A 22,078-nucleotide genomic window follows, 5' to 3' on the forward strand; every position below is an offset into this window, starting at 1 on the left:
CTCTGTGCCAATTATTGATATCAAACCAGAAATCCAGCTCCTCGTGCATTGAGACCTCAATTAAAGCCATTTACCCATTTAATACAATCACCTGAATAATGTTATGGATTAGAGCATTTACGTCTGGACCAGATGTGGAAAAACTTCCTTTAATCTTCAGAAGTAAACTTGACTAATTGTGGGGAGTGCTTTGCTGAATGGTTAAAGCCAAAATACATGTCAGACCTGCTGCTTCCTTAGAAACCACCCCGACCCCACCAGGTTGTCTGTCGGGTCTGTTCTGCTCCCAGAGTCGAAACAACGCGCAGAAGCGGCGCTCAGTTCTTGTGTTCCACACATCTGGAACAAGCTCTCAAAGCTGCCAGTCTGCTGAGACGAAGACTTCTGTTAACGTATAAATCTTAAATCTGATTTAGGATTTCCAATTTTAACCCTTTAAAAAGTCCTTTGTGAGTTTGCTTCAAATCCCATTCACAAGCAAATTTCTCTATTCAATAATATTCACAGGGAAATATGTTAAAGCATGTCATCGTAAGTGAATACAGTGGTTCTGTCACCAACTCTTAACTTTTTCTGTCAAGACCCACTTTGGAGGAAGAAAAAGTTCATAGGCCAACGCCCAACTCAATTGTAGCAAATCAGTCCATGTTGACTGGTTACAATTGAGCAAACTGATTTGAGAGTAAACTCTTCATCCCTTCAGGAACTTGGTGTCTCAGGCTCTGCTCTCTCCCTTCTCTCGTTCTACCTTGAGGGCTGCTACTACCGGGTAACCTGGAGAGGATCCGTGTCGGAACCTTGTCCTTTTACTACTGGAGTTCCTCAGGGTTCCTTCCTGGGTCCCCTCCTCTTCTCGCTCTATACCAACTCTCAGCTCTGTCATTCGCTCGCATGGCTTCTACTACCACAGCTATGCGGATGAAACCCAACTAATTCTCTCCTTCCCTCATTCAGGCACCCAGGTGGCAGCACGGATCTGACTGACATCTCTCAGTGGATGTCTGCTCACCATCTGAAAATCAACCCAGACAAGACTGAACTACTTCTCTTTCTGGGAAACGATTCTCCGACCTAGGACTTGACGGTTAGCTTCGGCAGCTCCAGTTAACGCTCGCTTTGACTGCTAGTAACCTCGGCGTGACGCTTGACTGTCAACTCTCCCTGACTCCCAACATTACTGCGACAACATGATCCTGTAGATACACGCTCTACAACATCGGGAGAATACATCCCCTTCTCACTCAGTCATTTCTAACTTACAAATGACATGTAATGTAAACCATTGTAAAAGAGTTTTACAACACTTGCAACAAATGCAACACTTACAGTGGGTGAAAGTGTCAGAAAGGTCATCGAAGGTCAAATGACTTTGAAGGGGCTCCATTTTCTGCATGGTTGTTACCTTTACTCTTTATACGTTCATGACAGAATCTATCAGAATCTATTATCTTAATTAGATTTATCATATATGCAAAGAATGCTGGAACAGAACGAATACTGCAAAAGTGGTTAAACTAGTGTGACGTGACCCCCCCATGATAGAATAAAGTGTAAAGTAACGAATTGGATCAGTTCCACCACTGCAGTACAATATATGAATGAGGCAATAAAACAATATTTCGCAGGGGTTATGTTCCTTGAAAACAGCGTTTTGTAACGAGCACGTAAGGTGAATCTAACTGGGGGGAAAGTCATGTTCCGTATGACGGTGGACCCCACGTGATCAATCCCGCTGCAGTGATTGGCCGAGAGGCGCATAGTTGCGTTTTATAGGCCAAAGGCTTTCAGCGCATTCTGTTTATTGGGGCCGGTGCAGTAACGACATTTAACAATGCTCTTCAATAAGGTACGTGCCGTTCAAATAGCTTGAACTCACTAACGTGTGGCCTACATTCGTTATTTACATCTAGCTTCGTCCGAGTCAATCAAGTGACTGTTTTGCTCGCTAACGTTACGTCACAAGACGTCCCCACTACCGTTCATAACACCGCGAGTAGTAGTAACCTGCCGCATGTTGGTCACAAAGCGACCCGCTCTTATAACGTTCGTTGAATTGAATATATCGAAGCTAACGGACGAATTGCAATGCAGGAAACCTAAGCTGAACTGATGTAAGTAATAGTAGTACACGTAGTAGTAGTGTTAATAGTAGCGTTACCACTATTCGTAGTGATAGCTAGTTTCTAGCCGGCGCCTGAGAATGGGTTTGTTTTTTTCATGCTCGGGTCGGAGGGAGAATCTTTGTCAATCTGATGTTTTATCGAAGGAATATTTATTTTAATAGTTTGCTATGTAGTTGCTAAACATTATTTGAAGAGCTGCGTCTTTAACGTTTTTTGTCAATACTGGCTTAATTGTAGGACTCCGACACTACAATCATTTTCTGTACAAATATCCACATAAATGGATTATAAATAGTAATAAAACTAAAACATTGAATTAGAATTTAGCCCAAAGTTCTGTCATGGCCTTTGAAATAGTAGGTTGAACAAATATCCTCTCTGTAGCCTTTACAGATTAAATTAATCATAATGTAACGTTTCGTGTCAATAAAGAGCCAGGTTCTTATCACTCGGGTTTATTGTTGCCTGTTGTCGGCCACAGCCACGCCATTCCACACACCCGGTCATCAACTTAGTCAGAACAGAACTTCCCCTTCCTGTGCTCCCCGAAAACTACACACATTCCCCGGAAGGGGCGGTACCCCAACCCTGGCCTACGTAACAGTAACATTAATCAGAGCCATATACATTTATGAACTTAAGGCACGCTACAATAATGATGTATTCTATATATATATATTTTTTTTTACTGTGTATATATTGTGCATTTTTCATTCTCACTTTATTTACTGTACTGCTGCTATTACACACACATTTTCCCCTTGGGGATTAATTAAAGTGTATATCTATTTTGTTTCTTTATATTCCACTGCTATGTTCATACTTCAAAACGGTATTTTATTCTATATTGTAATATTATTTGGTACATCTGCATTTACTAATTGATTCACAGGGACTATAATCTGTCCAACAAAACCCATGAATTTATCATTGAAAAAACGTACGGGAATAACGTTGGCTGCGAGTGAGTTCTCGTGATAACACGTTTCTTCAAATCTTCCCATGAACCTTTGCGATTCCTCTTTCTAGCCGGCGCCTGAGAATGGGTACGTGTTTTCGCGCTCGGGTCGGTGGGAGAATCTTTGTCCATCTGATGTTTTATCGAAGGAATATTTCTTTAATAGTTTTCTATGTAGTTGCTAAATATTATTTGAAGAGATGCGTCTTTAACTTAGCTGACTACAGTCAGTTTGTTGCGTTTTAATGAAAATATTTGTGAAGGCTTTGCGAAGTCCTCCAAGATGGCTGCACTCGTTGGCCATGGAGTTGGCGTAAGTGTGATAGAAAAAGGCAAAAATTCGCTGTTAATGAGGTTTTCGAATATTGAAATGAGATTCAATGTTCTGTTTAAATTCTACCCTTCGGGATTAGTGTTTACGTTCTTCAAAGCTCCAAGCTATTGGCGAGGCAAAGTCGATTTTAGCATTAGCTAGCCGGTTAACGCTGAACATGTCACGTTGCTATGCTAAAATTCATCGTAATGGTCGAAATAATACTTATTTTTAAATGAATGTAGCCACTTTCAACCTTGCATATGCCTAACCTGTATCTGTAACTAACGTTTACGTAAGCAAGTCCTAACGTGGATACACGGGTTGCATGTTAGCCCTTAGTAGGCCTACGTTTCTTTTTAGGCCCTACATTTCTGTTGTGACTGGTGAATTGGAAGCGTTTTGACAAACACGTGCTTCCCATTCCGTTTAATAGAACTTCAAATTAATATAGGAATTCTGACTTTCATTTTGAATAATCGTTAATGCAGCTAACCATCGTACTCAATTCACGGAAGTGCAGGCACCATTCAGCTGATGGAGGGATCTTAGAAATGGCTTGAGCTACATGATGAAACCAATGGAATCCATAATTAATATTGCGGACAACCTATACCTTGGAGAACTGATTGCCCAAGCTCAGAAAATAACACTGCAGTGTCCTTTTTGTTGTATCATGATTTAACCCCCGCTCTTGTCTATTCTATCTTGTATTTCAGGTATCTCCAGGGATAACTGGCATAAACGCCGCAAGACCGGTGGTAAACGCAAGCCCTACCACAAGAAAAGGAAGTATGAACTTGGGCGCCCTCCTGCAAACACAAAGGTATGTATGAGCCAGTGTTCACCTACTCTCAATCTACTAGATTTTGTAAAGCGTGAGTGATGAAAACATGACCTTAGGTTTGTCTTTTTGAGCCGTCTTGGTTCAAAGTTCTAGACCTACCAATGTTAGGACTTGTCATAGTTACACTGACCCGCTTCAACATATGCACTGTACGGTTTACAATTCTGTCATAACTTTTATCAAATTAAATTGTGTGTGTTCTCTACAACACCTGAGTAAGGCCTGTTACCAATGTGTTGCCCTTTTAAAGATATGTTTGACTAAAATGGTGGGAGAATTGGCAGCTAATGGCCTTTTAATATATGAATGCAGGCTGCACACGCAAGACCAGAATTATCGATGTGGTCTACAATGCCTCAAACAACGAGCTTGTCCGAACCAAGACCCTGGTGACCCAAGAACTGCATCGTCTTGGTCGACCGCCTTCCCTACAGGCAGTGGTATGAGGCCCACTTTGCCACTCCGCTGGGACGCAAGAAGGGAGCAAAGCTGGTACGTGTGCCAGAATTTTTGTTTACATGCCGTTTAGTGAAATACTAATTTATCATGGCCATTCGCCTGGTACTAGTAGGTAGCTGAATTCCCTTCATGGAAATTGGTCGCAACGCGCCAGTTGCATCTTAACCTTATTTCACTCCATATATTTGCTGGCCTTGTTGGACTAGTCAAACATTGAGGTCTAAAATACACTTTTCAGGGGGTGCTTGATGGATGGCATATACTTTGTTACAACTTGCGTCACCAACGGAAAAGTAGTTGGACCCCCCCAAAAAAGTCTTTCAATGAAGATAACTTCAGTTCTGCTACTGAATGAAAGTGATGAAAATGAAGACTGAGAAAGACAAATTACCTACACCCACCACCCCCTTTTGTGCTGTCAATTTAGAGTAACGCAACTAGTGTTTAGGAGAGATGTGAGCTTTTCATTTGCTTGAATGTGCACCAACTGAAGTGTATTCCCCTCTCAGATCAGCCCATTCTTGGAAGAGCAGTTCCTGCAGGGAAAGCTCCTTGGTAAGTCCACATGTTAACTATTATAGTAGCTATCCTAAAATGCTTTAGGGTTATTTAATCTGCATCTCTTTGGAAAGACTGGTTGCTGTTGGTGGTTAAAACACAAGACTCCAGAATCTTGTTGGATGTGTCTGACCTGTTTCCTGTTCATAATTTAAATATTCTCCTCTCAAATTCATATATTTATAGTGATGTCATTTTGATAATCAAATCTTTTGATGTTTGGATACATTCCACTTTATTGAGATAGACATTTCTACGTTCAACTAAGTTTAAAAGCACTAGAATACTATTTTCCTTCATGGCATTCGTTGCAGACTGTGATTTGGTGCAGGTCTTTCAATGAAGATAACTTCAGTTCTGCTACTGAATGAAAGTGATGAAAATGAAGACTGAGAAAGACAAATTACCTACCCCCCCCCCCCCCCCCCCCTCGCGCTTTTAATTTAGTGTAACGCAACCAGTTGTGAGCTTTTCATTTGCTTGAATGTGCACCAACTGAAGTGTATTCCCCCTCTACTGTAGACACCTCCTCAACAAGAAAAGATCAAAGAGGACCCAGAAGTACGATGAGCGTAAAAAGACAGCCAAGATCAGCCAGCTCTTGGAAGAGCAGTTCCAGCAGGGAAAGCTCCTTGGTAAGTCGACATGTTAACTATTATAGTAGCTATCCTAAAATGCTATAAGCCTCGTTTATGATTCTGTGTTGTCAGAGCGCCGCAGACGCAAGACCCCCTTGCGTGCCTTTTCACACCTTCCTTGCGTGTCGAGCCATTTTTCTAGGCTTGCGACGCAAGCCTCCCGCAACGCACAAGGCATTGGTCCGCTAACTACATCCTTTACGGATTCTCACATTTCCGCTTTCATAGCCGATACCACCATTATTAAAACGAAGAATGTTTACGAGAGAACGGATCAGATTTAAGAACTTTTGTCGGAAGAAATGCGTAAATATGACCGCTTATACAAGCAGTCATTGGCGGGTTGGATTCACCGAGGGAGATCGCACAAGAGGTGCACAAAGTTGTGGAGGAAAAAAACGGGACGAATGTGTCCGCGATGAAAAGCAGCAGTGGCTATGCAGAGGGCAATAAAGTCTAAGATGAATAAATAAACAGACTCTGTAGGCAGTCTTCAACAAAAACGCGTTACTCCCCCTGTTCTGGCAGTGAATTGCTCTGCGACACAGGCAAGCCTTTTAGAACCATGAATTGAAACGAGTGCGTTGACACAGAAGCATGCGCCAGCCTTTAGGGTTATCTAATCTGCATCTTTGTAAATACTGGTTGCTCTTGGTGGTTAAAACGCAAGACTCCAGAATCTTGTTAGATGTGTCTGACCTGTTTCCTGGGATTCAGAATTTAATTTAAATATTCTCATCTCAAATTCATATATTTATATTGATGTCATTTTGATAATCAAATCTTTTGATGTTTGGATACATTCCTCTTTATTTAGATATAAAATTATACCTTCAACTAAGTTTAAAAGCACTGTAATACTATTTCCCTTCATGGCATTCGTTACAAACTGATTTGGTGCAGGTCTTTCAATGAAGATAACTTCAGTTCTGCTACTGAATGAAAGTGATGATAATGAAGACTGAGAAAGACAACAAATTACCTACAAGCCCCCCGCTCTTAAATCACTGATTATTTTCTCCACTCCTGCAGCTTGCATTGCATCCAGACCGGGCCAGTGCGGCAGGACAGACGGCTACATCCTGGAAGGAAGAGCTTGAGTTCTACCTGAGGAACATCAAGGCCAAGAAAGGCAAATAGATGTACAGCTGTTTGATCCTTCAATGAAATGCGAACGCCACAAACTGTCTACTGACACTTCTTTCTAACGGGATGGGTTTAAATCTTGGACATAACATGTCTTAACATTTTATAAAGTGCATAAATTCTAATCTGTATATTTTAAAGTATTAGTTGGTGTTACGTCCCCTGTTCTGTGTGTGTGTGTGTTCATTCATACAGGTGGTACTGATCATCCATGATCTCCGTTCATCTTGGCTCCACCCACTCTCGTTACCCGGTTCAGCTGTTTCCACTCATCTCCAATCCCATCATGCCCTTCTGTCAGTATATGTACCCCTGTGTTTGTTTCACCCAAGAAGGGTGTCACTCCGGTTGTGTGTATGGAGTGCTGGTGTATGGTAGTTATTTAGTTCTGGTGATGTGGTGTACTGTGTATTCAATTAATTGTGTTTTTTCTTTGTTATTTTTCTTACAGGGGGATGAGGAGTAGTTTAGCCCTGCTCCGGAGTTTACATACCTGCACGTAGGGTTACTCTCCTGTCTAACAACACTAGCTACACCTGGCTGGGCCACCTACTGTAAGTTTGGTTAGGGCGCCTTGTTAGTGTGCCAGTTAGTGGTTTTCGTTGGGAGATAGGACAGGTAAGGGGGTGGGAGGCATTTTGTTCTTTTCTTTGCTTTGGTACCGCCAGCCCTCCTCATTTCCCCTGTTAACAGCGCTTAAATAAAAGCCTGCTTACCCTAACTTCAGGTATTGTTGTTTTCTTGCACCTACGACGCCATACCCGTTTACTGGTCACAGGACGTCCTCGGCAGTGGCGTGAATCCCACTCCCCTCCTGGGGAGTCAGAACGTAACAGTTGGTAAACCTTTAATATAGTGTAAAAATATATTTAAATAGCTGTTTGATGTCATTTAAACTTAACATGTGTTAAACCAATAAACTGAAGGTGCCCGTATGTTTTACAATAAAACCAAAGTAACTTTGTGGGGCAAAAGACTGACAAATCTGTACTCTGCGCCAATTATTGATATCAAACCAGAAATCCAGCTCCATATGCACTGAGACCTCAATAAAAGCCATTTAAAAACAATCTGACAATCCGCCTACAATCACCTGAATGTTATGGATTAGAGCATTTACGTCTGGAACTGATTTGGAAAAACTTCCTTTAATCTTCAGCACTAAACTTGACTATTTTAATTGTGGGGAGTGCTTTGCTGAATGGTTAAAGCCAAAATACATGTCAGACCTGCTGCTTCCTTAGAAACCACCCCGACCCCACCAGGTTGTCTGTCGGGTCTGTTCTGCTCCCAGAGTCGAAACAACGCGCAGAAGCGGCGCTCAGTTCTTGTGTTCCACACATCTGGAACAAGCTCTCAAAGCTGCCAGTCTGCTGAGACGAAGACTTCTGTTAACGTATAAATCTTAAATCTGATTTAGGATTTCAAATTGTAACCCTTTAAAAAGTCCTTTGTGAGTTTGCTTCAAATCCCGTTCACAAGCAAATTTCTCTATTTTTCAATAATACTCACCGGGAAATTATCTGTTAAAGCATGTCATCGTAGGTGAATACAGTGGTTCTGTCACTAACACTTAACCCTTTCTGTCAACTCACTTTGGAGGAAGAAAAAGTTCCTAGGCCTACGCCCAACTCAATTTTAGCAAACCAGTCCATGTTGACTGGTTACAATTGAGCAAACTGATTTGAGAGTAAACCCTTCAGGAACTTTGTCTCAGGCTCTCCTCTCTCCCTTCTCTCGTTCTACCTTGAGGGCTGCTCCTACCGGGTAACCTGGAGAGGATCCGTGTCGGAACCTTGTCCTTTTACTACTGGAGTTCCTCAGGGTTCCTTCCTGGGTCTCTTCTTCTCGCTCTATACCAACTCTCGGCTCTGTCATTCACTCGCATGACTACTACCACAGCTATGCGGTTAACTCTGGCAACTCCATGTTAACGCCCGCTTTGACTGCTAGTAACCTCGCCGTGACACTTAACAGTCAACTCTCCCAGACTCCCAACAACACAATCCTGTAGATACACGCTCTACAACATCAGGAGAATACATCCCCTTCTTACTCAGTCATTTCTAACTTACAAATGACATGTAATGTAAACCATTTTAAAAGGATTTTACAATGCATATCTTTTCAAAACAAAACTAATAGATATGTGTGGACCAACTCAATGAGCCTGCTTTCCACCTTACCTTGGTGGGATTATTGATGGGGCGTTTAAATTAGACAAGCAGGTTAGCTCTGTGATTAAGGCTAGCTTCGGCTTCTAGCCAAAGTCAACCGCCTACAGCTTGTGCAGAATGCAGCAGCCCGCCTCCTAACCGGGACAAAAGCATGGGCACATAATGCCAGTGCTTTCCTCTCTCCACTGGCTTCCGGTTAGGTTCAGAATGGATTTTAAGAATCTTTTATTTGTTTTTAAGTCTCTGCATGGACTGGTCCCAGAATATTTATCCAGCCTTATTAATGTGCATCAACCCTCCAGAGCCCTGAGGTCAGCTGACCAGCTGGTTCTGAACGTTCCTCGGTCGTTCCTTAAAACAAAAGGAGATCGAGCCTTCGCAGTAGCGGCTCCCAGACTGTGGAATGCTTTGCCGTTTTCTGTGCGGTCTGCGACGAGCCTTTCCACTTTTAAAACTCTTAAGACTCACTTCTTCACATTGGCCTTTGGCTGAGGTAAATCACCTGCATCGATCTTTTATGTGTTCGCTTTTTACTGTTTATTTTATTTTTTGCTTGTTTGTTTTACGTTTGCTTGTATTGTTTTATTGATGCGGATTGTTTTTATCCTGTAAAGCACTTTGGCTGGCCACTGGCCTTTAAAAGTGCTGTATAAATAAAATTGACATTGACATTGACATTTCCACTACAAATCTTTTCAACTTGCAGACGTGATACGGCCACCCTCAATTCACTCAATGTTGAGCTTTGATCTGTATTTCATTTTGAGAGAGGCAACAGCAGGAAAGTGGATCTCACAGGTAGGAGGATGTGGCGTCGAGACGCAGAATGCCCACAGCCTCGTGTCCGATGGATGGTCGCCAAGAGCAACGAGCATGGAATCTGGTTTGTGCTCCATGTTGATGGTCACATCTAGTCATCTGGGGAAAATGCAACACTTACGGTGGGTGAAAGTGTCAGAAAGGTCATCGAAGGTCAAGGGGCTCTATTTTCTGCATGGTTGTTACCTTTACTCTTTATACGTTCATGACATAATCTATCACAATCTATTATTTTAATTATATTTATCATATTTGCAAAGAATGCTGGAACAGAACAAATGCTGCAAAAGTGGTTAAACTAGTGTGACGTGACCCCCCCCCCCCCATGATGAAATAAAGTGTAAAGTAACGAATTGGATCAGTTCCACCACTGCAGTACAATATATGAACGAGACAATAAAACAATATTTCCCGTGGGGTTATGTTTATTGACTGTAAATATCGTTTTGTAACGAAGGTGAATCTAACTGGGGGAAAAGTCATGTCCCGGATGACGGTGGACCCCACGTGTTCAATCCCGCTGCAGTGATTGGCCGAGAGGCGCATAGTCGTTTTATAGGCCAAAGGTTTTCAGCGCAGTCTGTTTATCGGGGCCGGAACAGTAACGACATTTAACAATGCTCTTCAATAAGGTACGTGCCGTTCAAATAGCTTGAACTCACTAACGTGTGGCCTACATTCGTTCTTTACATGTAGCTTCGTCCGAGTCAGTCGAGTGACGGTTTTTCTCGCTAACGTAACGTCACGGCGGTTTTGGTCTCCGTAACACAAGACGTCCTCACTACCGTTCATAACACCGCGAAAGTAACGCCTGGGCCTCAAGTAGCCTGCCGCATGTTGGTCACAAAGCGACCCGCTCTTATAACGTTCGTTGAATTGAATATATCGGAAGAAGCTAACGGCCGAATTGCAATGCAGGAAATGAAGTAATAGTAGTACACCTAGTAGTAGTAGTATTACTAGTAGCGTTAGAACTATTAGTGGTGGTAGCTAGTTGTGCTGGTACTTTGAGTTAGCTGTGCACCGGGTCATAATTATAGTTAAATGTTCTTAATCAATACACTAACTTAACTTACAACAACACATTTTTGCTGTTGTCCTTCCATAAACACTACTTGTTTACATATAAATAAGATATGTTGATTCTTTTTCAAGTACTTTTTTTCAAACATACTGATACAATAGGCAGTATCAATGTTAGTACTAGTACAAATAACATCCTAACAACACCCGTCCCGAGCTGCCACAAACATTGGCATCTGTCACGGCAGCTCGGCTGGTGACAGAACGTGCCCTTGATAGCTGCCACTGCCACAATTGGAGCCAGCTCCTGCTGAAAACTCGAAGGTCGTTGAACACAACTCATTGGAGGCCAGTTTTGAAAGATGTTGTTGTGTGTGTGTGTGTGTGTGTGTGTGTGTGTGTGTGTGTGTGTGTGTGTGTGTGTGTGTACAAAAGGTGCGGCTACATTTCAGGAATCAGGAATCAAGAACATTTATTACCAAAATATGTTAGATATACAAGGAATTTGACTTGTTGTTTGGTGCTTTAACATTTGTGTCAGTTTTGGGATCGCTTGATAGAGGAATAGTTGCAGCTCATAAAACACCATCTTTTTTAAAAGCCAGCAGATAATCGAAACTTTATGGATTTGGAAACTGCCTTCACTTAAACCCTAAATGTATAAGTGACCCCTGTGCTCTTCATGTCTACCTCTGTGAATGCAATCCATCGAAGACACTAACTGGGAAGAGCTAATGTTTTAATAACTTGTTACTTAAAACAGAAAAATTAGGTGTGTTTTAAATTCTCCTTTCACAGGTTTTAAAAGCCGGTGTGCGGTCTTGGGTCCGGCTGCAGAGATCCAGTTTTGCGGCATCCGGTGCTGAAGCATCTCACTCGGGCCAACCAGCATCTCCCGGCTTCTCTTTTGGTGAGTGGGATGCAGGAACCTACATAATATTAAAGGATAGCTTCACTTTCTGTCATACCTGCTTTAAAGCAATGGCAACTTCCCCATATCTACAATGAACTAGTTATTGGTTGCTGTAATTGAAGCCTCGTAAGGCATTGTGGCCTTCTTTCCATTTTATGCTGAAAAAGATTTGAAACTTTAGGGCTGACACAATATGGTTGAACACTTTTCATGAGTGGCAACGTGATTCGATCAGCATATTGCTTTGAAACTCTGTCAACTTATGTTGTTCTTGTTTGCCATATTTCTTAGTGAATTATTTTTTTGTCATTGTAACATCTGTCAAACTGAGTATATGCAGCTTGAGACATCATCATTCAGGGGGTACGCTTCATTTGGCAGAAGCTCTGACACAGTGCAGTGAAGCAGTGGGCCATTTCAAAAATGATGTGGAAGAAAATGTGTTCCTTTTTCTTTAAAGGCGGTTGAAGTTGCTCATCGTTGCTCTTCTTTCTTCTGCTTTGCCCGACAGAGCTGACGGATGAGCAGAAGGAGTTCCAGCAGCTGGCGAGGAAGTTTGCCCGTGAAGAGATCGTTCCTGCCGCGCCTGCTTATGACAGGAGTGGTGAAGTGAGTGTAGCACAAATATTGAGTTGCAGCTGGTGTGTCGTGTGTGTGATTAAATACAGCTTGTCTTGATAAGTTTGCTGACGTAAAGGCTTTTAGATGTCATTGTACGTTGTACTTTCTGTCTGTATCACTTGGTAAAGTCGTGTGCGCTAAAAGGTCACAAGCATTGTTCAGCGTTGCAAAGCTTTTTAACGTCCATTATTTTAATTTATTCTGTCATTATAAGTTATTCGTACGGTCGCGATCCTGCTGTAATGAGAATTTATCCTCAAGTTGGTCTTAGAACAGACAGAAGTTTGAATAACTATTTCAACCATTTGCTTATTTATTCATCATTTTGCAGTATCCTATGCCCATCATCAGGAAAGCATGGGAGCTCGGTCTGATGAATGGTCACATTCCACAGAAATATGGTATGTTATTTTCTTGCTCACTGTTATTTATTTATTTATTTTTTATTTGAAAAAGATTAATCTTTTGCATGACGCCATCCAGGGTGCCTCCTTTGTGGTCGGCCATGCAGTTCCTGTCACATATTATCTAAAGATAATGACCTAATCAAACCCCTTACTTAATTAATATATATATTGAATTTGCTGTGTGAAACCTTCGCCTTAGTTTGCTAATACGTATTTTTGGTATCCATGACGATGGTTTGTTTTATATGCAAGTTGGTTGAGGTCTGTTTAAAACCCCGCTATGTTTGTCTCTTTGTGTTCAGGTGGAATGGGCTTGTCAATCTTTGATAACTGCATCGTCACAGAAGAGTTGGCTTACGGCTGCACTGGAGTACAGACCGCTATCGAGGCGAACTCTCTGGGAGTAAGTTGCTAGCATTTGCATTACAGTAGTATCTAACTAGTATTTCATCTCTTCACAAGAAAATAGTGCTATCCACCGAATAGAACAGAAATTTAGATAAATGGTATTGCAAAGGCTGGAAATATAAATAAAAAAACACACACATCTGATACCGATTTTTGTGGGGAAATTTATTTTGACACTCCCGCTGATTGTTATGCAAAGTCAGCCGATTACAGTCAAACAAACACACCTTCGTCAAATTATATGGCCACTCATCTGTGCGTCTTGTCTAATGTGATTTCTATTTGGACGATGTTATGTTATTAGAGAGGAAGTGCATTATTGAGGGTAATAGCCCTGTTGATACTGAGGATTGTGATCATTTTCTGCCATATATATTGAAAAATGTGCATTAGTCATAACGCTGATTAATAAAGGTGACCATAGTTCAGTTGAAATAAAGTTATACCTGTTTTTCCCTTTTAGCAAATGCCTGTTATTCTAGCTGGCAGTGACACACAAAAGCGCAAATACCTTGGAAGAATGACCGAGGAGCCTCTTATGTGTGTAAGTATTTAATAAAGTAGCAGGGATTTTTTTGCTTTCCTTACTTTATTCTACTTACTATTCCTGTTCATCTGGCTCAATCTCACACCAGATCTGATGGAATTAACTAAAGTGTGGTGCGTTTTCGGCAGGCGTACTGCGTGACGGAGCCCGGGGCCGGCTCTGATGTGGCCAGCATCAAGACGCGAGCTGTAAAGGATGGCGACGATTATGTTGTTAACGGGCAGAAAATGTGGATCACCAATGGAGGGAAAGCTAACTGGTGTGTGTGTGTGTGTGTGTACACCAACCACATATACTCCGTTTACACATTATGTTTGGCACGCAGTTTTTGGTCCAACCAAAACTTCCCCTTATAACCATATCCAGGAGTTTGGACTGTAATAGTTCTAGCTGGACCTCTGAGTTTGTGTAAATACTTGGAGACACAATGAGAACATAAGCATCCATCCCTTGTTCTGACGGTTCTGAACCTTTTATACCTCTTTTCTATTCCTAGGTACTTCCTCCTGGCCCGCACTAACCCAGATCCTAAATGTTCCACTGGCAAGGCCTTTACGGGCTTCATTGTGGAGGCTGACACTCCGGGAATTCTGATAGGAAGAAAGGTAAGATTAGGCTCAATGGATTTGTCCTCTAACACAAATCAAATCTAGTTTTGTTGGGGATGTCACTTTTAAAATAAGCATTTTATATTGTTATATTTGTACAGCTGACTGTGCTTTCAATGTTATCTTGAAGTAAAAGGAAACTTTCTTGTTTTTCTCGTGTTATTACATGTGTGCACCCAACCCGCTGTGATAGATGAAACGGGGGGAGGGGGGGTATATAGGGATGCGGCTCCAATGGTTCAGTGAAAAGTCACCAAAACCACCAGATTCCAACAATAGAGCCACCCGGGTTTACTTGAGACTTATTTGAGAGGATCATTGTGTTTATAACTCTACTTTTATATTAGTGTTGTGTCAATCATTATGATGGAGGATTAGATTATATTTGAAAGGGAATACGTCTGTGGAGATCTGTTTTAAAATGAACTCTGATGTGTGCAGACGAGATAACGTGTATTTGTTTTTGTGCTTGTAGGAGATGAACATGGGCCAGAGGTGCTCTGATACCAGAGGCATCACCTTTGAGGATGTGAGGATACCAAAGGAAAATGTCCTGATTGCAGAGGGAGCTGGCTTTAAGATTGCAATGGGCGCTTTTGACAACACCCGGCCCCCAGTAAGTATTGGCCTTGGTAACAGTGCACTTTACTAAATGGTGTCCTCTAGCAGCAGAATATTATACCTTTAGGATACATGTGCACATATAAACAAATAAGTTTAAACTGATTTAAATTTGATTTCTATTGAAAATCCGGAAAACATAAAAAATAAAGTTCAATGTTCATTTTTTTTTTTTTCACCAGAGATTACTAACACGTGTGTATTTTACATAGCATCTGACGTCACCAAATGTAAGGACACTCGAGGCAAAGGAAACACCAATGAGTACTTGTATTTGTCATTGAATATTTCTGTCTGTGATAGTACTAATGTAACGAATGCAATGCAGGTGGCAGCAGGAGCAACGGGGCTTGCACAGAGGGCCCTTGAAGAAGCTACTAATTATGCCCTTGAGAGGAAGACTTTTGGCAAAGTTATTGCTGAGGTTTGTTCTATTTCTTTTATCAGCAAAAAAAAACCCTGCGCGTTTGGTCCAAGCCAGAGTTGACTGCATCACGCTGTTGTGGCAACGCTGTCATTCGTGTAACCATCATGGTAACGAATTGTGACCACCCGTTTTAAAGTGCGTCCTCCTGCTTCACAGCACCAGGCCGTGTCCTTCCTCCTGGCTGAGATGGCGATGAAGGTGGAGCTGGCCCGGATGGCGTACCAGCGCTCCGCCTGGGAGGTGGACCAGGGCCGCAAAAACACCTACTATGCCTCCATCGCCAAGGCATTCGCCGGGGACATCGCCAATCAGGTGGCCTCTGATGCCGTTCAGGTGTTTGGAGGAAACGGCTTCAACAGCGAATACCCGGTGGAGAAGCTGATGAGAGACGCTAAGATCTACCAGGTGGGTGGTCCCGGCTGCGCTCCTGATCTCTGCCAACAGACAGAGCTTCATTTTGCTGATTGTTATTTTTGATATCCGTTGCTAGATCTACGAGGGCACAGCTCAAATCCAAAGACTCATCATTGCCCGAGAGCACCTGGGAAGATACAAGAAGTGAACCCTGCACACCTGACTTGTCCTCGTTCCCAAATCACGTGTGTTCTGCTAACACGGTAGTAACGTATTGTTTGACTAGAAATTGTAAAGAATATGCCATTGCTATGATTGTTTGCCTTAACAGAATTCAGATGTAGTGTTTTGGTTTTGTTGAAGATGAGCTCAGAACAGTGGCCTTTATTTGATGACTTGTTGAGTTGAGGATGCCCACATTCAGGCAAAATATAACGTGTCCGTGTCCTGAAAGGCCACAGCATCTATTGGTTGTAAATAATTGCTGCCAGGCACAAACACTGCTGTTTTTGGTAGCCATCTGGACATTACTCTGTTAGGTGGTTTTTTTTATGTGATATCAGTGTAAAACCAAGCAGAACCAATTAAATCTTTATCTGTACAAATCGGTTTCTCACCAGAATGTGTTGCTAGTATTCATTTTGTTCAGAAAAGCAAGCTGTCTGAACCTGTTTACGGTCGTATTAAAAGCATTAAGGGTCATAACAACAGTTCTGTGTTTTAGATGATTGATTTACATCTACCGTGTTTGTGGGATACGTAAAATGCATTTTGTGGTAATCAAACATAATCTCCCGTTTCCTAAATTCAACCATCAGTCTGGCTTTACAGCCTTGTGTATATATTCGATGATTTACGTATCATTTCATGTAATTTTGCAATACAGTTGCACAATTCATCTGTAGGCATTTTTCAACACAACAAACAAAATAAAAACAATTATACATTCCTGTAGTGCAGCTACAGTTTTTAAATGTACATCATAAGAATTGTAAACTGCTGCCCCCCTGTAAACTGTGTGCACTGATGCAACCCTGGTGTACTTTGTTTAAAGCAGAACATTTGCTTTTTACTTCTACAGACTGCATTCATGCGTGTGGCGCTCAGTTGCTTAGATTATCACGGCAGAGAGAACTTCCCGATCAAGTGGAAAAATCTCCCACGTCGGCTATTTATTTTGGAGCTTTTGAGCAAGTCACTTGGCCTTCATCAGATAACTGTTTACTTTAATTATAACTATTTTATATAACATTTAAGAAAACGGTCTAATTTCCACTCATTGCTGATAGCATAATAATTATATATAATGATTCATAAAATTAGGAATATGATCATATGTAATATAACTTTGCTAAAAAAGTGACAGTTCAGTTTAATGATTATAATATGTGTGTAAAGATATAAGGACAAAATATATTCATAAAACATGGAGGGGAAAAAAAACATAATTCCCGATCCGTAGTCCTGAAACTGATTCCCTATTTTGTTAAAGTAAACATTCATTTTGTTTATTTAAATGTTATAATACAAATCAGACAAATCAGTCACATAATGATGATAATAATACGAACAATCCCCAAAAATGACTAACAAAATCCGTTCAAGCCGGAGCACTTTGCACTTTAAAGTCATAAAGCGGATCATTTGCCAAACAGTAGAGGGCGCCAAAACTCCGAGCTGCGCCAAATAGAAGGAGAAGAAGAAGAGGAGGAAGAAGAAGAAGAAGAAGAGGAGGAGGAGGAAGCCTGATCATGCAAACACAGTTAGAATGGTAACCGGTGTCATGTTGTTCTTGCTATAGTTAACGTTAGTCACTGTAGTTTGAGATAACATTGCCTCAATACATCGAAGTGTTCACATATCTTCATTCTATCCAGCTTCAGCGCCACAGTCGACCATTATTGTGTGAAAGCAGCTAAAATGTAAGCTAGCATGAGTGCTAGCATGTTAGCTCGTTGATGGCACCATCTGAAAACAACTCGTTCATTTAGCTTCATGTTACGGTTTTTCTCAGTCGCGTTTGCCAGCGGCATTTTGCGGTGCTGAGGATTACATCGAATTGAAACAAGGCCAGTCTGAATCTGCATTACGTTTTAAATGTGTTGTGTCGTACTGTCAGGGTACCCAAGTGAAAGATGTCATCATTAAGCCCGATGCTCCCAGCACGCTGCTGCTGGACAAACATGCCGACTACATCGCTGCCTACGGCTCCAAAAAGGATGATTATGTGAGTAAACACCCATCTTCAGGGGCTTGTTTGTTTAGTTTTTTTTTATCAACTTTCCAGTTACTTCAGTGTGCTTTTACTTTTTTGTTTCAACAGCACAATGTTCACGCGTTTAAAGGCAGGTTCATATTTACATGTTCCTGCAATATTTTCCTGCTTGTAGATTTTATTCTGTTTACTGCCAACACACCCTGTATTTTGTTCACCTGGGTTTTTACCCTGTTTTATTATACAACATTCATGAATTTGCTATTTTTTTTTACAACGTTGTTTATTATTTTACTAAATAAAGCAAATGGATTTCCTGTTTCCATGGTGCTGTAGAGTATTACGGTCCTGCTCTCCCGTTCGTTCATGTTTCCCGTTTGGGTTGACGCAGGAGTACACGCTGTCAGAGTACCTGAGGATGAGCGGCATCTACTGGGGACTGACTGTGATGGACCTGATGGGGGAGCTGCCCCGCATGAACCGGCAGGAGATTGTCGACTTCATCAAATCCTGTCAGCACGAGTGTGGAGGCGTCAGTGCCAGCATCGGACACGACCCCCACCTCCTCTACACCCTCAGCGCCGTCCAGGTGACGCCATGAAATCCGACCGAATCACAGACTGTTTAATAGTGTATTCTTAAGCAGCCGTGGTTCTGTGTTCTGCATCTGTGGTTTTTAGTGATTGTTCCTCTGGAAGAATCTTTGATTAAAATTGTAAATTCTTCATTTCTGTTTTATTTTGTTTTTAATTTTTTTTGTCTAATCTATTTAGTTTAATCTCTTCCTCAGATCCTTTGCTTGTATGACAACGTGGATGCGCTTGATGTGGACAAAGTGGTAGAGTACATTAAGGGGCTGCAGCAGGAAGACGGCTCATTTGCAGGCGACAAATGGGGTGAGCATTCCTCACAACGGGTGAATGAAAAGAAGACAAGATTTTTAGTAAAGGAGATACAATAATAGTTGTATAGCATTTGTTTAGATTATAGTTTCCTTTTAATACAGTATTTAAATACTAGAATATGTTTGAAATTACAATTAGAATGCGTTATCTTCACAGGGGAAATAGACACAAGATTTTCCTTTTGTGCGGTTGCTACACTTGCATTACTGGTATGTATGTATTTTCACGTACGTACCTCTTTTCTCACGCGTCACAATCTGAAGATGACTCTCGCTTGCATCCTTCTCCCCAGGGAAAGATTGACTCTATAAATGTTGACAAAGCCGTGGAGTTTGTCTTGTCCTGTATGAACTTTGACGGCGGTTTCGGCTGCAGACCCGGTTCAGAGTCTCATGCTGGTCAGGTGAGTCCACCGATGTCCTCGCGTGGGAGTTTCACTTATTCTTTCATCTCAGCAACAATCTTAAGTTGAGGAAATTGCGTCCAACTTGATGAAATCACAAACGTGAGGCTGTCCGCTGGTCTTGTGGGACAGAGTTACATTTATAAACTGAGGCGCCGTCAGTCCCCCGACGTTTACTGAAAGGCGACGGCAATTACATTCGCACTCCTCTCGGGCTTCAACGGGTCCTTCTCAAACGTATTTGTGATTTTCTTCTCCCTTGTGTCTCAGATATACTGCTGCTCTGGCTTCCTGTCGCTCACCGGTCAGCTGCACCAGGTGAACGCTGACCTGCTGGGCTGGTGGCTCTGCGAGAGGCAGCTCCCGTCCGGAGGCCTCAATGGACGCCCAGAGAAGGTGCGACTTGGAAATTGTGTACCTCCATATCATTGTTAAACATTTACCAAATCAGACTATAAGGATTCCTGAAGTAACTCTACTAGGTCTTATTTCCTCTGGTCTGGTTCACCAAACTACAGTTATTGGAAGAGTTAAAACGGCATCATCTGTAGTCTGTAGTTATTTAAAGTTTCCATTACTAGTCAACAGTATTTAACTTTACACTTCAGTCAGATTAGGTTGCAGTACTGACCCACCTCTGGCCTCCTTTGCCGCGTTCAGCTTCCAGATGTGTGCTACTCGTGGTGGGTCCTAGCATCCCTCAAAATCATTGGGAGGATCCACTGGATCGACAAGGCCAAGCTGCGTTCATTTATACTCGCTTGCCAAGATGAGGAGACCGGAGGTTTTGCCGACAGACCGGGAGACATGGTGAGCTCTCGCATGCCACCCACGCCGGCATGCCGCAACAGAAATGGGAAACGTATATTTAATTGTCTCTTGACTGAATCCTGTCTCCTCTTCCACCTCCTACAATCCCATACTTGTGTTTCTCTCCAGCCACAAGTGCAAAGCACAGTAACGTACAGAATGAATATTGGGTATGAATTCACTAGGTACAGAATGAGCGGGATTAACAGTGTAAATATTCACTGAAACTCGGCAAAAAATAGACCACTACCTGAAATTCATAACTCATGCAAATACATTTATATGATCTACATAAACCCGGTTAGGTCAAGTGTGTGCTGACTCCAACGCTTGTTGAGGACAAAGAGCCCCTCACATCGGCGCCACGCTCCACATTTCCCACCGCTTGACTTTGACGCGTACTTTGCATGCCATTATATTTTTGCCTCTTTTAAAAAAGTGTTCTTGAATTGAATTTATACAGCGTGTTATTTATAGGAGGAGGACATGCATTTGTGTCCACGATTGTCATTGCGCCTCCCACTGTTCCCGCAGGTGGATCCTTTCCACACTCTGTTCGGAGTTGCGGGTCTCTCCCTCCTCGGAGACGAACAGGTCAAGGCGGTTAATCCGGTCCTCTGCATGCCCGAGGACGTCCTTCAGAGGATTGACCTGCAGCCTGACATCCTCAGCTAGTCATCATCATCACCCCCCCCCACACACACACACACACCCACCCACCCACTCACAAAGACGCACTCTGCTGAACAACCACGGCTGGATGTCAGCAGCAGAGAGCCGCACACGCGTCTCTGTGTCAGCTAAGGTCTACGGATACCCGTTTTGAGATGCAGGACTTCGTCTCTGCTACCTAAAGCCAAAAAGAGTTGTGTGCAGTGGTGAGCTGGTTTCTCTGTCTTCAAACCCTCAACCGCTCAATTGTTATCGGCCAGAAGACGGAGACCATTGTCTCTCTCTTTTTAATGTGCGTGAATGACAAAGAAGTATTCAATCTCTCTATTGAATTGAAAACACATGTGTGGAACAGACGAACATGAGCACGTTTGCTCAGTGGATTCCATGTTTTGTGGCCTGAGACACTTGACCGGTTTGAAGACGTCACATCTTTCTTTTTTCTTCGTTTGTTTTGAACTAGTGCAAAACTACTACAGCTGTGGTAATTGGTAAGACCTGGCGATGCAACAAAGTAGTGTTGATGTTCCTTCAGCTGTCAATCCATGCAGATATTGTGCTTTTTGCTGGACCTGGTTAAAAAAAGGCAGTATTTTTGTTTAAACGTACTCGTGAGAGTATATTTAACGTCTCATCCACACTCACAGCTACACTATTTATTTAGATCCATGGTACTCTGCTGTATTTGGTGATGCAGCTGGGGGTAAATGCTTCAGATTCCCTCCCAAACTGAAATATTTCTTTTGGGTTTTTAATTCTTGAGTGTTTTAACCATACTAAATTGGTTAAAATGTTGTTTTCTTTGTAATGCCACACACTTGTCTTACTGAAAGCAAATTGTATCTGTTGTTGGATAACTGTTCATGACATCATAATATAAGATAAATAAATCAAGTTGAATATATTTATTCAGTGTCGGTTCTTATGCAAAAAAGCTGCTTTCTGTGGCCAACTTTGAGAATGGAACTTATTTGTTCTCTTGGTTAGAGAATGTAATGTTGAACATTTCTTTTGTTTGTCTGAATTAAAACATGTTTCCAGCTAACATTTCCCAACAATAAAAGTCAGAAAGGCATGCGACATGCTTTAATTCCAGGTTTAAATCA

The 22,078-nt window shown here is 42.0% G+C and overlaps 3 protein-coding genes, 1 long non-coding RNA gene and 4 other non-coding genes across 9 annotated transcripts; all 8 read left to right on the top strand.

Moving 5' to 3' along the window:
- Nucleotides 1-3,075: 3,075 nt before the first annotated feature.
- LOC144405511 (uncharacterized) lies at nucleotides 3,076-4,588 on the top strand. Its single transcript, XR_013467139.1, has 3 exons — nucleotides 3,076-3,169; nucleotides 4,114-4,220; nucleotides 4,554-4,588. It is a non-coding gene; the product is annotated as an uncharacterized LOC144405511 (long non-coding RNA).
- LOC120816713 (small nucleolar RNA SNORD46) lies at nucleotides 4,270-4,376 on the top strand. The gene has a single exon (XR_005711897.1). It is a non-coding gene; the product is annotated as a small nucleolar RNA SNORD46 (small nucleolar RNA).
- Nucleotides 4,589-4,634: 46 nt separating the features above from the next.
- Nucleotides 4,635-7,083, top strand: LOC120816643 (small ribosomal subunit protein eS8-like; the record flags this gene model as incomplete). Its single annotated transcript, XM_078098919.1, has 4 exons — nucleotides 4,635-4,733; nucleotides 5,210-5,255; nucleotides 5,781-5,893; nucleotides 6,929-7,083. Coding segments are annotated over 4 exons (366 nt in total), but the record flags the coding sequence as incomplete, so codon positions are not given.
- On the top strand, nucleotides 5,019-5,081 carry LOC120816708 (small nucleolar RNA SNORD38). Its single transcript, XR_005711892.1, has one exon. It is a non-coding gene; the product is annotated as a small nucleolar RNA SNORD38 (small nucleolar RNA).
- On the top strand, nucleotides 5,593-5,655 carry LOC120816709 (small nucleolar RNA SNORD38). Its single transcript, XR_005711893.1, has one exon. It is a non-coding gene; the product is annotated as a small nucleolar RNA SNORD38 (small nucleolar RNA).
- Nucleotides 6,803-6,865, top strand: LOC120816707 (small nucleolar RNA SNORD38). Its single transcript, XR_005711891.1, has one exon. It is a non-coding gene; the product is annotated as a small nucleolar RNA SNORD38 (small nucleolar RNA).
- A 3,412-nt stretch (nucleotides 7,084-10,495) lies between the features above and the next one.
- On the top strand, nucleotides 10,496-16,916 carry acadm (acyl-CoA dehydrogenase medium chain). The gene is made up of 12 exons (XM_040172408.2): nucleotides 10,496-10,670; nucleotides 11,860-11,971; nucleotides 12,486-12,583; nucleotides 12,927-12,996; nucleotides 13,305-13,405; nucleotides 13,874-13,954; nucleotides 14,086-14,216; nucleotides 14,454-14,562; nucleotides 15,041-15,181; nucleotides 15,515-15,610; nucleotides 15,770-16,018; nucleotides 16,104-16,916. Exons 1-12 carry the CDS (start codon nucleotides 10,656-10,658, stop codon nucleotides 16,173-16,175), a joined length of 1,275 nt encoding a protein of 424 aa, XP_040028342.2. The 5' UTR covers nucleotides 10,496-10,655; the 3' UTR covers nucleotides 16,176-16,916.
- Nucleotides 16,917-17,555: 639 nt separating this feature from the next.
- On the top strand, nucleotides 17,556-21,876 carry rabggtb (Rab geranylgeranyltransferase subunit beta). 2 transcript variants are annotated; one of them, XM_040172410.2, is made up of 9 exons: nucleotides 17,556-17,738; nucleotides 18,087-18,194; nucleotides 18,574-18,771; nucleotides 18,973-19,078; nucleotides 19,244-19,296; nucleotides 19,380-19,490; nucleotides 19,761-19,886; nucleotides 20,151-20,300; nucleotides 20,835-21,876. In XM_040172410.2, the coding sequence occupies exons 1-9, from the start codon at nucleotides 17,736-17,738 to the stop codon at nucleotides 20,973-20,975; spliced, it is 996 nt and encodes a 331-aa protein (XP_040028344.2). In that variant the 5' UTR covers nucleotides 17,556-17,735; the 3' UTR covers nucleotides 20,976-21,876. The 2 variants fall into 2 exon arrangements, with proteins under 2 accessions (XP_040028344.2, XP_040028345.2); XM_040172411.2 differs by having other exon boundaries at nucleotides 17,672-17,889.
- Nucleotides 21,877-22,078: the final 202 nt, after the last annotated feature.

This window comes from Gasterosteus aculeatus, chromosome 3 (assembly GCF_964276395.1).
Source record: "Gasterosteus aculeatus chromosome 3, fGasAcu3.hap1.1, whole genome shotgun sequence".
Taxonomy (NCBI): Eukaryota; Metazoa; Chordata; class Actinopteri; order Perciformes; family Gasterosteidae; genus Gasterosteus; species Gasterosteus aculeatus.

What these genes read in the sequence shown, in the direction of transcription:
- acadm (XM_040172408.2), top strand. An exon ending in CTTATGACAGGAGTGGTGAA is followed by an intron (nt 12,584 to 12,926) that starts GTGAGTGTAGCA and finishes ATCATTTTGCAG; the next exon opens with TATCCTATGCCCATCATCAG. An exon ending in TTGACAACACCCGGCCCCCA is followed by an intron (nt 15,182 to 15,514) that starts GTAAGTATTGGC and finishes AATGCAATGCAG; the next exon opens with GTGGCAGCAGGAGCAACGGG.
- rabggtb (XM_040172410.2), top strand. An exon ending in ACACCCTCAGCGCCGTCCAG is followed by an intron (nt 18,772 to 18,972) that starts GTGACGCCATGA and finishes TCTCTTCCTCAG; the next exon opens with ATCCTTTGCTTGTATGACAA. An exon ending in CCGACAGACCGGGAGACATG is followed by an intron (nt 20,301 to 20,834) that starts GTGAGCTCTCGC and finishes CTGTTCCCGCAG; the next exon opens with GTGGATCCTTTCCACACTCT.